The 16,816-nt window shown below is 33.0% G+C and overlaps 2 protein-coding genes across 4 annotated transcripts; one reads left to right on the forward strand and one right to left on the reverse strand.

The window, feature by feature from the left end:
* Positions 1–3,273: 3,273 nt before the first annotated feature.
* Positions 3,274–8,778, forward strand: LOC111005102 (3'-5' exonuclease domain-containing protein / K homology domain-containing protein / KH domain-containing protein). Of its 2 annotated transcripts, none has more exons than XM_022276489.2 (10): positions 3,274–3,427; positions 4,148–4,323; positions 4,511–4,642; positions 4,732–4,782; positions 5,339–5,435; positions 6,917–6,963; positions 7,718–7,934; positions 8,036–8,165; positions 8,268–8,310; positions 8,560–8,778. In XM_022276489.2, the coding sequence occupies exons 1-10, from the start codon at positions 3,376–3,378 to the stop codon at positions 8,653–8,655; spliced, it is 1,041 nt and encodes a 346-aa protein (XP_022132181.1). In that variant the 5' UTR covers positions 3,274–3,375; the 3' UTR covers positions 8,656–8,778. The 2 variants fall into 2 exon arrangements, with proteins under 2 accessions (XP_022132181.1, XP_087984431.1); XM_088128305.1 differs by lacking the exon at positions 3,274–3,427 and adding an exon at positions 3,499–3,747.
* Positions 8,779–9,418: 640 nt separating this feature from the next.
* LOC111004880 (ENTH/VHS family protein) lies at positions 9,419–16,196 on the reverse strand. 2 transcript variants are annotated; one of them, XM_088128005.1, is made up of 13 exons: positions 16,047–16,186; positions 15,821–15,868; positions 15,600–15,651; positions 15,179–15,256; positions 14,837–14,916; positions 14,677–14,755; positions 14,492–14,575; positions 14,269–14,414; positions 13,371–13,544; positions 12,836–12,993; positions 11,573–11,763; positions 10,385–10,970; positions 9,419–9,951 (listed from the first exon to the last, which is right to left on the reverse strand). In XM_088128005.1, the coding sequence occupies exons 6-13, from the start codon at positions 14,740–14,742 to the stop codon at positions 9,740–9,742; spliced, it is 1,617 nt and encodes a 538-aa protein (XP_087984131.1). In that variant the 5' UTR covers positions 14,743–14,755; positions 14,837–14,916; positions 15,179–15,256; positions 15,600–15,651; positions 15,821–15,868; positions 16,047–16,186; the 3' UTR covers positions 9,419–9,739. The 2 variants fall into 2 exon arrangements, with proteins under 2 accessions (XP_087984131.1, XP_022131811.1); XM_022276119.2 differs by lacking the exon at positions 15,179–15,256 and having other exon boundaries at positions 15,821–15,877; positions 16,047–16,196.
* Between the last annotated feature and the right edge of the window lie 620 nt (positions 16,197–16,816).

The raw sequence follows: 16,816 nt of genomic DNA on the forward strand, positions 1-16,816 counted from the left end.
GTCGAAGTTGAATCATCCTCCTCAATTTATTATATTAAAAAAATAAATATATCCCACCTTATTCAAAGTAATATATACTTTTTATTTTTCATTAATGTGATTCGATATTATAAATATCATAAATAAATTGGACTAGCTCATTTTTAATGAAGCTTTCTATGAATGTTTAATTTTATAGGGAGGTGTACTAAAATATATATATATATATATATATATATATATATATATATATATATATATATATATGTATGTATGGAGCGTGAAGTCCAAAATATTCAATATTATGGGCGGATTATATCGTCGACGTAAAATATCTTAAAAAATAAAAGTAAAAAAGATGGCATAGGTTCCAATTTTTTATTCTCCATCGGATGGCAGTTGAACTTCTAATCTCGGCCGTTCAATTTTCTTGATTGCTCTTTTTTCTCGTTTGGCATCTGGACCCCGGCCTCCACGTAATACCTAGTGCGATTTTAATTGCCACGTGGAAATCCTTTTCATCCGGTCCAGGTCTATCACAGCTGGCAGCAGCAAGAAACTAATTTTTTAAAATTATTTTATTGGTCAATGTGGAGAAAAATGGACAACGATTCCAAATTTTTTTTTTTTCTGGATAAGGAGTAGGATTATTAGTTTAGAATAATTAAAGTAAATTAAATAGATAAGCGCCGGTTTCTTTTATTGGACTAAGAAATGATCACTAATAAAGAAACATATCCGCCTGTGGTTTCAAATAATTAATTGACGCGAACGGGTCGACATTTTTTCCAGTTTTAAATGAAAATGTAAAAGTTAGGTTTTTCAAATTTTGAATAAAACAAAGAATATTAAAGCAATTTGTTTTAAGTGTCTCTTTTATATGTGTTTTGTTTCTTTTTTTGTTTAATTTTTCAAAAAAATTATTACAAATCTTGATGAAAAGGCAATTGCCCCCTTTGTAATTTAAGGTTTTATAATTTTTCTCTAATTTGCTCTCCTTGATTTTTTTCTCTACCCAATATTACATATATATATATATATATATAGAAAAAATTATAATGTAAAAGTTTGTCCCTTCGGAAGATGAACCTTATAAAAATTTGTAATAGATAGACTACTCATCTCGCAGCCAATTAATTTTGAGATTGAATTTCATGAATATTGATAAAATAGATATAACAATAAATGTATTAATAATATCCTCTATAGGTGGATTAAGACTAAAATTCTCACAATCATATTTATTACAGTACTGTATTATATATAAAAAATACTATCATCGTATCATACATGTGTATTTGTGTGTATATAATTATTACAAATGAATGTTCAATATTTATCTTGAGTCAACGTGAGCGCCAATTCGAGTATAGTTTAGTGGATAGTGTATTTTTTGTCGTCTCTGATTCAATCATCACTTTGCAATTGTTGAACTTAAAAAAAAATTGAATCAACATGAACGGAATTAGTAGTTAAGTAATTTCAGTATTCCTTAAAATGTATATAATATTCTCAAACTATATTTAATCTTGAAATGATGAAAAGCGTGAGAGTATACATATACAAAGATATAGATATGGTTTATGGATTTATGTTAATAAGTATTATTATTCTTAGACTTGTGATAAGAACTAAGGTAGTTGATGAACATTAAAATGAAATAGTAGTTTTTTGTTTTCCATTATCAACTTCTGTCGTCTTATAGAAAACAATCTCAAGATATTAAAACTAAAATAATTTATAATGTGAATTAATAACATTGTTTTTTCAAAAAAACAGGAATTGACATTTGAAGATCACGCCATTATTGGATGTTAGTTGGATTAATTATTTGTTTAATTGATTATGAATATTTTGTTATATTCAGTTAGTGATAGTTAGTGTTTACGAGTTTAAATATTATTTTAGTTTGTGTACTTTTTAACTTATTTCAATATTTTTAAAACGATAATTTTAATTTACTTTGGTTACAAGTTTTGACTATTTATTTTAAATTTATCGTAATTTTAGCACAACATTCTATTGACTTAATTTATTGAAATGTAGCCATAAATTTATAACAAGTGGTTTCATTTCGTATAAAATTTATGTTAAAATTTTGCAAATAGATCCCTAGTAGTACGGGGACCAAAATAGACATTTGAACAAATGTTGAAATTACTCACATAAAAATGAAAGTTTTAAGTACATGGATTAGCAAACCTAAGCTTAGCAAAAAATATTTCAACAAGTGAGAGCGAGAGGATTCAAACTCATAATCTTTTAATCGAAGACAATAACCAATTACTACTAAGCTAAGTTTGTGTTGATGACTAAAATAAAAAATGTATTTTCATCTCTCTTGATGTGTTTTGATATGGTATATAATAACAATTTTTTTTTTATTATTATATAGTTTACAAACTTTATGAATAAAGAGAAACTGTGTAGTTTGAGGCTCTTGTTCAAAATTTGGGTACATGTTTTCCAGTTTCAATGATTATCGAATTATTTCGAGAGCGTGGAAGTTTCATTTTTTTAATGAATAAATAGACATTTTTAAGATTCTAAATTCATCAAATTAAATAATGAACTTAAATTAATAGTGAAAATTAATACATTCCATTGATTGAGTTTCCATCTTCTTTTTATTTATTTCATTTTAATTTGTAGCAAATCTTAAGTGATACCGAGGCTAAATAAGACTTTCTTTTTGTGAGTGCTAGTTTTAAATACTTATTAGGACTCATTTTGGTTGAGTTCATGTTTTTAACTAGTTTGATTTATGGTTAAGTTAGGTATTTTTGTTATTGGGTTAGGTATTTTTGTAGTTATGTATCTTGTTGGTTGAATTTTTTGTTATTTAGTTGTTAGTTCATAAACCATTTATTAATTTTGTGTTAGAAGATATTAATTTTATAAAATTTAATTTAATGAAATGAAGTAAAAAATGTAGGATTTAAAATACTAATTAAGATAAATATATATATCTTTTTGTCAAATTACACTAGGTAATATAAAATAAATATGTATTTATAAAATATCATTGTTTGTATTTTTAAAAATGTATTTTTTTTTTGTTAGTTTCATTTGTAATTTATGTTATTTTTATAGAATTTTAAACGGAATACTAACATATACGTAGCTAGTAATTCGCTCTATTTTTGTTCATAAAAAAAGTATTATTATTACAATTCAGTTGTGGAAGTTAAAATTGGCACATAAAAAAGAAATAAACAAGTAAAATATAAAAAGACGAGTTTCGTCCTTAAAAAAAAATAATAAAAATACGAGTTTCGATGAAGTTTCCCATTTAATTTGTTACCCTAAGAAGCAAAATCGATAAATAATAAATTTAGATTCCAGTAATACTAATAAAGCAATAAGCTGCGAGAGAAAATTGAATGATTCGCTCAAATGGCGAACACTCCTTCTCACCAGACGCAGATTCCTCTGCCTTCGTACTCAGGTCACTCTCTATTTCCCCTTTATCGCCTTCTTCTTGATTGGACTTCCATTTTCATTTACGATCAAATTGATGATTTTGTTTTGAATTTGATCTGTCTTTCTTCCTCGTCGTGAATGCTTGCGTATTCGAACTATGTGGTCCGTGGATTGACGCGTGATTCTTCGGTTGGGCATTGTTTTCTCTCTTGTCGAAGCTTAATTTGCTGTTTTGTAATTGAGAAAACGTGGAATAGACTCCACTGATTCTTGATGCAAGTGAATCACTTTGATGTAATTGTCCATGTTTGAGTAGAAGAATTTGCTGGGAGTTTAAAAAGACAGGTCTTTCTTAGTATATACCAATATTTTCACTGTTTTCGATCATTCGTTTGCCATTTTACGTCACTTTGTTTTAATTCCAGTCGCTGCAGATTGCTTTGCCCGCGCGTGGTTTCTTGATAGCTTTCCCTGCGCATGGTTTCTTGATTGCTTCACCCCTGCGTGGTTTCTTGATTGCTTCACCCGCGCTTGTTCCATCGAAATTTGTAGTTGTTATGTTCGTTCGAATGTTGAGACGATGGAATCTTTTCTATGATTGATATTTTGCGCACTATTTAATATTAAATTGAACTGGAGAGCTTAATTTTTCCCCCCTCGTTCAACTGCTCCTGCCTTGTGTATGATCATTTCACTTGAATATTTCGAGCATCTTCCAATGAGTTCTGTTTCCCGTGGATGTCAGGTGAAAGTCAGACCAATCCCGAAGCCAACCTAGCCTTGGTTCCTATTCATATTGTTACTAGTGCATCTCAACTTCCTAAGGAATTTATTGACCCATCGCCTGAAAGTCATCTGGTTGTGGGCTTTGATTGTGAGGGTGTTGACCTGTGTCGCCATGGAAAACTCTGTATCATGCAGGTAAATTAAATGCTAAGAAGAAATCATAGTTCTACCATCCTTGTGGAGAATATAAAATTTTATGTCAGAGGCGTGTGTTGGCTAACCTTCCAAACTGAGGGAGTCGATGGTTCTACATCTACCTTGTAATTTCATTCTTTTAGAACTAGTGCACATTATCTTTTCATCTGTGTTCATTTCTTGGCAGTTTGCATTTCCAGATGCTATATATCTGGTTGATGCTGTTCAGGGAGGAGAGGAACTTGTGAAAGTATGTAAGCCTGCACTAGAGTCCAAATATGTCACAAAAGTTATTCATGATTGCAAACGAGATAGCGAGGTCCCTCTCAGACTTTGTTTCCATTACAGATTGCCTTCACAGTAATATGTCATGTTTTAGCTATTATTCACTATTTTTTTCCCCTGTAGGCACTGTACTTTCAGTTTGGTATCAAGTTGAACAACGTTATTGATACACAGGTGATTGCCAACTGTGAGAAGCCTTACACTCTTCACTTGTTTACACCAGTTTTCCATGCATTATATTTTATACTTTTTTAGCGTGCTTAGCCACTTGGCATGCCAATTTAATGTTTACTAAAATATAAGCATATGGTTGTGCTTTTCATCTTTGTTTCTATTAGATAGAAATAGAAACTATCATATCAGGAACATGGATTCTACCTAATCCACAAACCATTGTTTCTATTCTAGGTGCCTAGAAGTTCTCATAATGTTAACTTTTCACTTCTAGTTTTAATAGAAACTATCAACTGATTTGCATCTGCTATGCTATCTTGTAATTTTTAACGTTGAATGTATGCATATCTTCAGTTTTTTGGAGTTCAGTTGCTATGTTTTTTTCTTTAATAGAAATTGGTTAGCTTGTGTCTTTTCAAATATCAATAAAAAGTTCTTTTTAAGTTTATGAGCTACCTTACTTTGAAGTTAAATGTGTGTTTAGGCTGCAATATGGAGGAAGGTTGAGTAATATGGACCTTCCTGCTTTAATTTTCAATTGTATTGCTTGATTCAGATTGCATATTCGCTTATAGAGGAGCAAGAGGGACGAGCAAAGTCACCAGATGATTATATCTCCTTTGTTAGTCTTGTTGCTGATGCACGTTATTGTGGTATTATATCTCAATCCTTGTACCTATTAGATATTCTCCATTCTTTATCATGGAAATTTATGCATTTTCTCTAAATTTTCTGGATGAAGTTACGTATAGTCACTGAAATGTATTGATTGATAATTTCTTATTAGACTTTCAAAAAAGCAAAACTTGATTTATTGCCAACCATCTTCATGTTAAGATAACTCTTTACTTGCTACTTATTATGATGGTTGTGTTTCCATGAGTTGCATGGTTGCAGATATAATTAACTGGCCAACGGTTTAGCCCCTAGCTGGGAACAGTGTCTCATTGTGAAACCCTCATTTATTTGAAGGATGATTATCATTAATGACACTCTCGTGCCTTTACATTTAATTTGATAGTCAATAGCCTCAAAATCCATGAATATAGATAAGTTATTATATTGTATATATCTCCTTGTCAATCTTCGGGAAGGTTGTAGAAAAGAATGGAGATTTAATAATTTACTGGAAGCTCTGGAGGTGGGAAAAGAGTTACACTTGGTAAATTGGGGCAATGTCTCTAAGTCGAATAAGCCAAGATTGTGAGTTTTGGGTGAACTTGAAGTTGGAAAATTGGCTTTAGGATTTGGAGGTTTCCCATCCTAAACATTATCTTCGGATGCAATAATCATAACAGCATTGGTAATGAACACAGCTTTAATTGGAAAGAGAGCTTCATGACAAATCTCAGTCCTTCCCTTCTCAAAATATTGAATGTGGACAATTCAGGGCAATGTTCTAGTAAATCCTTGCCGAATCATCTGTTAGATAATTTATGAGAACTGATGTGGACTATTTGAAAGATGTGTACTAATGACTGGATTAAAACAGGAACCACCGTTTGGTGTTTGCAATGTTCTTGTGGGAATTGCAGACTTTATAGTTCAAATCATGGGTGTGCACGTTTGGAAGTTTTGAGTGTTATATACTTTTTGGGTGAGTAAGGCGATGAGCATTTTTCTGAATATAAGGAGAAACAAATTTGAAGATAGTTCTGGTCAGTTGGAAAGTGCTTGGAGGAACTAATTTTTGACTCTTTGTAGTCCGTACCCCAAATAAAAAGACTTTGGATTTGATGTTATCTTTTTCTGGGAAATTGGGAAGTTTTTTTCACTATCTTCGATCAACTTTTCGATTAGGAGTGAAATGAACATTTAGTTTCTCTCCTTATGAATTTATTTGTTCTTTTACTGTTTGAAATGAAATTTTTTTGATAAAAATGACATGTTATATATATTAACTTGATTGTATAACGGGACCTAAATTGTTTGGCCTGCAAATTGAATCATCAGAAATCTCTAAAAGGAATAATCAAGAATCCATGTCCAGTTATCATGATCATTGGTGAAATTGATAAGCTTTCGTGATATAAAATGCGTTTGTATATTATTTTAGAACTTATTGCTATCCGCAGCTAATGCTTACAATTAATTCTACGTTCAGCCAATATGTAATCCTCATGCTTAAATCCAGGTGTATCATATCAGGAGAAGGAAGAGGTCCGCCTCCTACTTAGGAAGGTTAGTTGGGTCATTGTTGTATTTCTGTGGAGAATTTTGTCTTCTACCAAGAGGTTTTGTGATTCTATATATTTTGGCATTGTTTTTCCATTATGTGGTGCTTTGTAGGTCGGATGTGCTTGATTCCTAAATGCAATACCCTTCTTTTGGGGTAGCACTAGTATAATATTGAGTCATTTCAAGTCTTTAGTCAACAAAAATGACATGGAAACTAAGATTATTAAATACAGGTACTGACACAATGTATGATTTTAAAACTATTTTTCTGAAAATAAAAAGTTTTGTAAATTTTGTATTGTTAGACCTGATTTTTTATTCATATTTTTATAACTATGTTATGGTATGTTATATGTAATTGTCAATTGTTTTCAACATATGTAATTGAGTATATTGATAAAATGTAGCTCCTACCGAATTTTTTATTTTTTATTTTTTTAAATGAAGGCATCCCTTCCTAGTGAGAATGCTATAAATACACTAGGCAATCTTAAATTGCACGAATGTCTATCTAGAATACTGTTATATAATGTATTGTGCCTATCTACGTTGTATAAAAAACACACATCTTGGTGTCATAAAAAACACAATTGATGAAAAGCTCTTACATTTAGCTTTTTAGGGCAACTTGAGATGTCAATCGTTCCACCAGTTTATACCTATCAGTGTGGTACCTAGCAGTGCGTGGTGCTTTGTACCTAAATACGTATCATCTTGGTCTGCATAAGACCTAAATGATAATTTTGTATTTTAACAGGATTCAAAGTTTTGGGCCTATAGACCATTGTCTGAATTGATGGTCCGTGCAGCTGCTGATGATGTACGCTTTCTTCCTTACATCTATCACAAGATGATAGAGAAATTGAATCAACGATCACTGTGGTACCTAGCAGTGCGTGGTGCTTTGTACTGTCGGTGTTTTTGCATAAGTGATAATGAATATGCTGACTGGCCTCCTCTCCCTTCCGTTCCAGGTTTTCTTTAAGAACTCGTATTGTTTTTGATATTATTTGCACTTTTTTTTTTTGGTTACATGTTGTCAATTATTAATTGTGTTTGTCTAACGTGTTTGCAGATAACCTTGTAGTAGAGGGCAATGCTCCTGAAGAAGAAATCCTTTCAGTCTTAGATGTTCCAGCTGGAAAGATGGGACGCGTAATCGGTAGGAAAGGAGCCTCAATTATGTCAATAAAGGAATCTTGCAAGTAATTCTTCATCGCTTAAATCTCTTCAACTTTAATTTTAACCTTCAGCCTCGAAAATGTCATTTCCCTTCCTGTTTCTCACTTTGGATGCATGAAATGCAGTGCGGAAATTCTCATTGGAGGTCTTAAGGGTCCACCGGACAAGGTTAGTCTCTGTTATAATTCACTGCACCAAACCACACCATAAATCCTAATATTTGATGACTTTCTGGGAAGTTCCTGTATTCTTCTCATTTTGAGATTTTTCATCTGGGTTCTTCATTAAAAACCGCTTAGAAACAGGGTTTGCTCTGCTTGCCTCGAAGTTGCGAGTATCATTGATGAATATTGGAACTTATTGTGTCAGTAACAAAGATGGTAAACTTTTTTGAATGAAATTGTGGTGATGTTGTAGGTATTCATCATCGGATCAGTGCAGCAGGTGAGGAAGGCGGAAGCCATGCTAAGAGGAAGGATACAGGAATATAATGAAAAGAGAATTGTGATGTGATGAAAATGAACATGAACATGGACATGAACATGAACTCAATCCTCAATATTGAAACGTTTTCGTGTTTGTGTATTATTGCACGAATGGATAGGTGCCAAAAATGAGGGATTTCTTTACAATATACATACTGGTAAGTGGAATGTGTTGTGTTCGTAGCATTTAAGAGGCAAATTTTGTACAAAAGAAAAAATGCAAAAGATAAAAAATTTAAGCAAACAGAAACTTAGAACTGGTAGAAGGTAGAATTTTAAAATGTTTTTTTACCTATTTATGTAGTAAAAAATTGTAATTGTAATTCATAAAAAAACCAAATAAGAAATGTGTAAATTTTAGAAACTGAAACTGTATTTAACTTAATTTCATACATGGAGTTCAATGTGAGATTTTATTTTGTGAAAATGAAGCTATGGAACGAAGTTTTCTTTTTTCACCATATTATTGGGTAATGTCAAGATTGTTCGAGTTAAAAAAAATTGTTTCCAGGCATCGAGAACTATATTTTCCTTGGAAAAAAGATTACCCACAAGATTATTAACGAATGGAAACAATGAATCCATTTTGGATCCAGTAAGAAAGAATTAGTTGACTCTTTGAGCACAAACGACACTTCAATTCTTACAAGTAATAACTATATAGAACAATACCTATAATACTTTGCTGACCAGCACTATAAATTTGATAAAATATCTTGCATCAAATTTAATGATTGTCAGCTGAAAACTAAATGATGATAAACACCTAAATATTATACATAATTAAAAGATAATGTAATTGCGACCACTTTCTGTCCATTTTTATCGAGCTAAATTGCTCTCAAGTCTTTTAATTTGGCAGTACATGAAACAAAAGGGAGCACTATTCTTTCGATCACATTAAGATTTAAAACCACAAGAAATGCAGCGACCTATGGTATATTCTTTTAAGGTTTTTTCTTTTTTCTTTCTTTTTTTTTGAATCAAATGATATGTGGCGTATATGCAAAAGCCACTCGCATCAAAAGCTCAAGGTTTTTTTCCCCACACACTCTTTGCAGATTAACAGGACAAAAAAGAAAAAAAAAGGGGGTACGAGTGAAGGTGCAAATTTACTCCTGGAAAGCGCCAAACTGGTATTGTTGCCCTGAAAGTTGTGAAAAGAAATCGTCTCCAATCGCCTGCGATCCCGTCCTACCGAGCCCAGATCCTGCACCCATTGCTCGTCCCATATGATAAGTAGGTGCTGGTCCTTTCTCCCTCTCGTCTGAGAGATCGCTCAGTCCACCCACGACTCCGACATCGACCAGGGAGACCTTCTTGGCTGCAAGCAATCAACTGATGGGTTAAGAGAGCTATTATTAAAGCAACCCCAAAAGTGGCTTCAGGGAGCGAGTTTTCAAATGCAATAAACTAAGTAAACTAATAAAAGATACTCCGAATTTCTGATGTGAAATAATGAAGTGGTGGAGAAGATATAATATTTTAAGAAGGAATAAGAAGATATTGCTTTTACCACAACGTAAGATGTTCATTAAATACCTAAGATATGTCTCAATTAGTTGAGAAATAAAAAAAATTCTGAAGCTGGTAAAAATCTAATATCAGAATGCTGTTTGATATCAAAAAAGGGTCTCTATGCCCCGCCCATGCTTTACCTTGTCAGTTCTAGAAGACATGCGCTAACGGACAGAAAAAAAAAAAGAAAAGAAAGGAAACGGTAGTAATAAGAATTGTGACAGTTAAGATAGACTTACGAGCAGAGATATTAAGATCAATCAATCCTCGACTTAATGAATCTGCCCAAATCCCAGATTTGACCTGGAAAGTATTCTTCTTGGCTGGAGCTGTTGAACTGTTGATAGATTTTCCGTCTAAATTGTTAGATGGACCACCTATAGGATTTTGGGGAGGTTCTGATGACACTGGTTCAGACTGGGAAGAGGTTGCACCGAAAAAATCTGATCCATCAAAAGATTCAAGAGGAAGAGCAGCAAATGGATCCACATCTTTACTGTCTCTTGCCGCACTAACAAAGTTGGTTTCTGTTTGCATAACCGGCTCAGGAGAGGCAAAAAAATCCACTGTTGCAGAAACTGAAGCAGGTTGTGAAGCTTTACTGTCTCTTGCTGCACTGGCAAAGTTGGTTTCTGTCTGCACAATTGGCTCCGGAGAAGCAAAAAAGTCAGCTGTTGCAGAAACGGAAGCAGGTTGTGAAGCTTTACTGTCTCTTGCTGCACTGGCAAAGTTTGTTCCTGCTTGCACAACCGGCTCCGGAGAGGCAAAAAAGTCAACTGTTGCAGAAACTGAAGCAGGCTGTGAGGCAAATAGATTAACCTCAGTCTGTAAAAAAGGCAAAAAGTTGAAAAGAAAAAGAAAACTAATTATCAGAAGGGGAAGAGACTAGACCATTGTTAGAACATCAAAATGGCCGTTAATATATAAAAATATAAATAACTAAGAATAGAGGAGGCTAAGCAGAACTGACAAGCGAAATACTTTTTTCCTAGTCATTCCTCAATTGTTATTACATATGAAGACAAGTCAACAAAGTCTAGTTTGGCAGATGGAAGATTAGATCTCAATCACACATGTGAGAACTGCCCAAGGATTACATAACCGATGCAGGTGCATAGAAAATGATGGACGACTGTGTTTGAGCTAAATGCAATACTGTTCTTGAATTGAAAGGTAAATCTTTAACTTACTAAATGCAAGACAATGCAGTAACCAAAAGATCATTTTTTCCTCCTCGTCCACTGGCAGCATGTATTAATTGTGGAATTTCGTGATATCACAAGAAATCCTTAAGTAGATTTAATAGTACAGTTACTCGAGCAATATTTAAAAAATAAAATAAGCAACTATGAGCAATTCAGTGCAATAAAGTTTCAAGTTACACATTAATATGACTTGTGAGCTAGAAAGATTAACAGATTCAGAACCTTTAATTGAGAATTAGGTTCCTTTTCCATTTGGGGTGAAGCTGATATAAAAGTAGCATCTGCAAACAGATCAACCTCTGGTGAATCAATGTCATGCTTTTCAGAAGAAACAAGTGTTGGAGCATCCATGAGATCTCCAATTAAACTGTCTCCAAAAAGATCCACCCCATTGGGGCTTGGTACAGCAGCTTCTGTCAAAAGTTTAATTCAGAATGAGAGACTCGTTGAAAAACAAACAGATACATGCCATTTAAAGTTTAGGAATGTGGTTTGCTAGCATTATTTCTTTCTGGGTTTTTTTTCCTGATAGATAAGTGTTTCCTTCTACATATATTGCTTTAAAGAATTTCATAGATCAATGAAATGAATGACTGCTCCATTATTCCTGTATTCAGTCAAGAACAAAAAACCATCCATGTGTTTTTTACTACATTCATTTGAAAATACTGGTGTTAAAGCCAAACTTTCCTGAGTTGAGCCTGTTAATAGTGTTAAGGTAGAGTTCAGAAACCTAGATTTGTGTAGCTTGCATATGTATATTTCATGGTTAGTAAGGTTGTAGCTTGGAAATTGGAACAAGTAAACTCACATACTAATTGAAGGTTCGGTTTATGATTCTAGACCATATAAACTTACCCTGTGAGATAAATACCACCTAAAATCAACATCAGAGTTGTGGGTGTAAGAAGATAGCGTGACTTTATTCATATTCTCAACTATTAGTTTTAGTCAACTTCCCAACCTTCTCACCCCCAATGCAACTTATACCAAAGTTACCAAAAAAAAAAAAAAAACATGAGAGTGCGCTCACAAAATTTGAAGGAAATGAGGAAGAAGTTTGTAAAGCACAATTTCTAACCATTAGCGCCTCTTTACAACCTTAACCAAACTAATTCTATTTTACTCATTAGTTTCAAACTAACTTTATTTTACTATTAGCTTTTATTTGGTACTACTATAAAGAAAACTAAAAAATATTTTATATACATTTAATAATGAAACAAAGGCAATGGATAAACAGAATAGAAGAAATGTGAATGGAAAGTATTTATTAAAAATGAAAAAAAAAAAGAACCAAGCAAAATGGGTAAAACTCTCCTTTATAGCCCTATTTGTATATAGTATATAATGCCCATCCACTGTAAAATGACAACTAACATTTAAGCTATCTCAGCTACTAGATCAAACCACGTACAACATTAATTCACAATTATCTTATTGCAACATAACAAGCATAACCATTTCAAAATTCAAAACACTTACTTGTGGTGGTGGAAGTCCCACGAGGATCAAAATCATCAAAATCTTCATCAGAATTATTTGTGACGGTACTAGAACGGAAGGAGGCACCCTGATTTGCAGAGTCATTTGACTTCTTTGATGACTTTGACGCACCAAATGATGTTTTACCTTCATCCTTGCTGAAAAAGAATACTCTATATTAGAAAGCAAGGCCATATAAAACTACAGAGACAATGTCGGTTTATGTGAGAAATCAATGATTGAAGAATGACCAACATGAAACTTTATAAACCTTCTCCAGAATTTAATAACTCCAACTATAGATGCTATAACTACTGATCAACTTCTCATTTTAAAGAGATTATATCCACTGAAATTTCTTTAGTAATATAGTTCCTATGTATATTAGAGAGTTCAACAAAAACTCGATCAAAGAACTACACCTCAAAGAAATAGATATGTTGTTTGTTTGCAGAACCTTCTCCTTCTCCAAGAATGTCACATCATATTCAACAAATAGAATCAACTAAAAATGTAATATTCAATAAGTCCATACCTGTTGTTTTGTGCAGAACCCTTGCCATAATCCTTGTCACTGCTCCTATCCCGAAATCTATCACCTCTAAAGCTACTCTGACCTTTATAACTATCACTGTTATAATAGCTACTGCTACCGTACGAGGCCGAACCTGACTTGTAAGTAATTCCAGTAGATGAAAGTCCAAAGTACCTAAAATTGCACGCGTACACTAAGTATTCTGAAAAGTGAATTCATATATAAAGACTGAGCTCTAATCCAAGGGCCCTAAACGGTGAGATAAGGCACTAACACAAGCTGAATTTGCATTTAGCAACATGAAAAACCATTCAACTAAAAAGTCTCCCTTTAAGGTTGTATAAATTAAAGCTCCTATACTTACTAAATATTCATAGACAATTTGAAGGCCAATGCCAAATAGGCACACAATGCTAACAAAAAGAGACAAGAAAAAGAATTTCAGGATGCTTATTTTGTAATGGTTGATAGGAAGATTCCCTGCAAGCACATATAATAAGCTAAAACACAAGAAATTCAGTCCTGACAAAACATTTATGAAAGTCGGAACCAAAGGCTACACTTTTCTTCACTAGGCTAGTATGAGTATGAGTAACTCCAACATATTTAATATAGCTGATCTTGCACCATATTACCCTAAAGATGGCTTCCAGGTTAAAACCTAAGGCAATTTGATGTAGTCTAATATTGTAACCGTTATTTGTTACTGGGGTTAGTCGTTATTGACTGTTATTTATTTACTACAAAATTAGTATAGGTTTTACCCCCACCCTTTTATTATTTCAACCATGGATCGTAGTGTAAGAATAAGCTTATAAGTATGATTGTCCATTTGTATTGTAAGGTAGTCAACTTAAAAAAAGGAAAAATGAATTGGATTCGTTAAATAGTAACTTACTTTTCACGATTGGTAGCTGCTTTGTTTCTCACTTCTTGTATTTTATCTTTATCATTCAAAAGGGCTACAATATTTTCAGCCTTCTTCCTGACATTTATCCCCAAGTCCTTTCCACTTGGCTCAGCATATTCAAAACTTGAAAGTGACTATCAAAAAAAGAAAGGAAAAATAATGAGAGTCGAGTTGAACTGTATTTTGGTGCAAATTTTTAGACCAAGCTTACAGATATCTGGAAAGTATGTTCGATAATGTCATCCACAGCACGTTCAGATCCATTTGCCACCAAATACTCTATAACAGCCAAAGCCTGAAGAAGTTGACGGTGTCACTCATAAGCAAGAATGGGATATAAACTATTATTTGTCAGAAACCAAGAACATATTAAACAGGGAACAAATGAAATTTTACCTTATAGACAAGACGCCAGTTCTTACCAGTTTCACTCAATCTCGTCCAGAGAACATTCATAACCATCTGAGTTTCAGAACTGCAAAATCAAAATAAATCACGAAACCAAAATGAGTGCTTGATTGAAGATGGAATGAAAAGAGTTGTATTGTAACTTTACAATTTCTTTGTAGCTTGTGCTATTTCTGCCAATGCAGATCCATGAGGACCCCATGGCTCATCATCTGTTGCATCCAGCACCTGTAGCAGTGATGACAAGAAGTTATGAAGTTACATTGAGTTTTCTTTATCCTCCAACAAAACGGGGTTAAATACTTCATTAGAAATGGATCTACTCCGAAACTTAATCCATTGTATCTGAAAAAGCAAGTTGTGATGGCCATTCGATACATGGCCAACCAAATTGAGAAAACCCACCTAGATGGCACTTAGAATTCAAACGAATGCAACTGTTGTATGACTTTCAATTGAATTGAGGACCAAAATTGGACTGACCACGTACCTAGCTAACCGCCGTCGTGGGAGTTGAATGCTACAATATTAAGCAACAACAATATTCCCCCAATTCACCCAACCGATGCTGGAAATGAACAGACCAATGATGTTGATAGCATTTAAATGGTTATCTAGGCTTCTTTAAATGTTTAGCATTAAAGTAAACTTTGTGGCGTTTGATTAAATGATTGCATTTCATCCCTGTGGAGGTAGAACAGGAGCAACAAGGAAAAGTAGCATATGACACCACAAATCATCGTTAAGTAAACAAAATATTCTCCCGAGGAGGGGTGGGGTGGGACATTGATAATTGAACAAACGTTTTGAGAGTTTCTTAGATCTATAAAAGCCCGTTGGAGAGTAAAACCAAAAAATACGAGGTTGACATTTAAATCAAGATATCAGCGAAAAGCAAACATTGTTCAAACCTTCTGTTCGATTTCCGGAACCTTCAGGACCTTCAAATTCACCTCCCTCTTTCTGTAACACCACATAAATAGATTTAAAAAAAACGAAAATCGCATCAAAAATATAAGTTTAAAGCTAACAGGAGGTCAAGTTTCATCCAGAAAACTATATATATATAGCAGAAAAAAAAAAAATTGATTGAATATCCAAATTGACGAAGTTCAACTTGTTCGAGCCTCACATTTCACGGACAGTTTGATCGAAAACCTTCATGAAATCCATGACGGATCTGCGAAATCTACCACGCAATATTACAGAATTAAAATCAGGAAATACGGGCAATTAGAGAACGATCTACAGCAATAGATCCAAAAAAGAAACACCAAATAAATTAAACAGCTGAATTAGGTAAAACTTAACGATTCCGAGGAATGAGAAAAAAAAAAACAGAGGAGCTGATGATGCACCTTTGAGTAGCAGGGAAGCTTCAGATCCTGGGAAAGACGGAAATCAAATGGCCGCGGTGATTTTTCAACTTTCTTTATATCACAGTGGTGGTGGAGATAAAAGCCGAACGAGCAAACGAGACAACGATGCAATTTCGTAGTAAAATTTCGTTGTTTATTTTAAAGGTAACTGAAAATGTTCAAAATTGTTTTGAATATAAATATATTTATAGGTTCCACATAAAATTGTGATTAACTTGATTACTAAGGATTTTTTCCCACTATTTTCTTTCTTTTTTATATGATTTTTTTAGTACTAACGTCTACTGGATCGAATTTATAATCTTTTAATTTCAGATATATAACAATGATCATTCATTTTATTTTGTTTAGTAGATTAAATTTAGGATGAGAGACTAAAAGTGTAATTGATTTCTTCTTTATTGGTTGCATTCTTTCGCGAGCATAATTTCTTGAATATTATGTTTTTCTAGAGTAATATGATATTATAACTTTTTATGAGTTTATATTAGAAGTCAATGTTAATATAAAACCAGTCAGCAAGCAAATATTAAGGTACCTAGTTCTTTCCTCGAAGGAGGGATCAATCTCATCTTTATAATTCTTTCTTGTATTAAAAAGAGAAAAAAACAACAACAAAAAGAGTACACAACAGATCATTTAACATATGATATTAATTAATTGAGGAACTAAATTATTATTCATGAGGTTCATCTTAAAATCAAATGACGATAAAAAGAAGTAATAATTCATATATGTATTATAAATCA

This window comes from Momordica charantia (assembly GCF_013281855.1).
Source record: "Momordica charantia cultivar OHB3-1 chromosome 8 unlocalized genomic scaffold, Mcharantia_2.0 BLBB01000008.1, whole genome shotgun sequence".
Taxonomy (NCBI): Eukaryota; Viridiplantae; Streptophyta; class Magnoliopsida; order Cucurbitales; family Cucurbitaceae; genus Momordica; species Momordica charantia.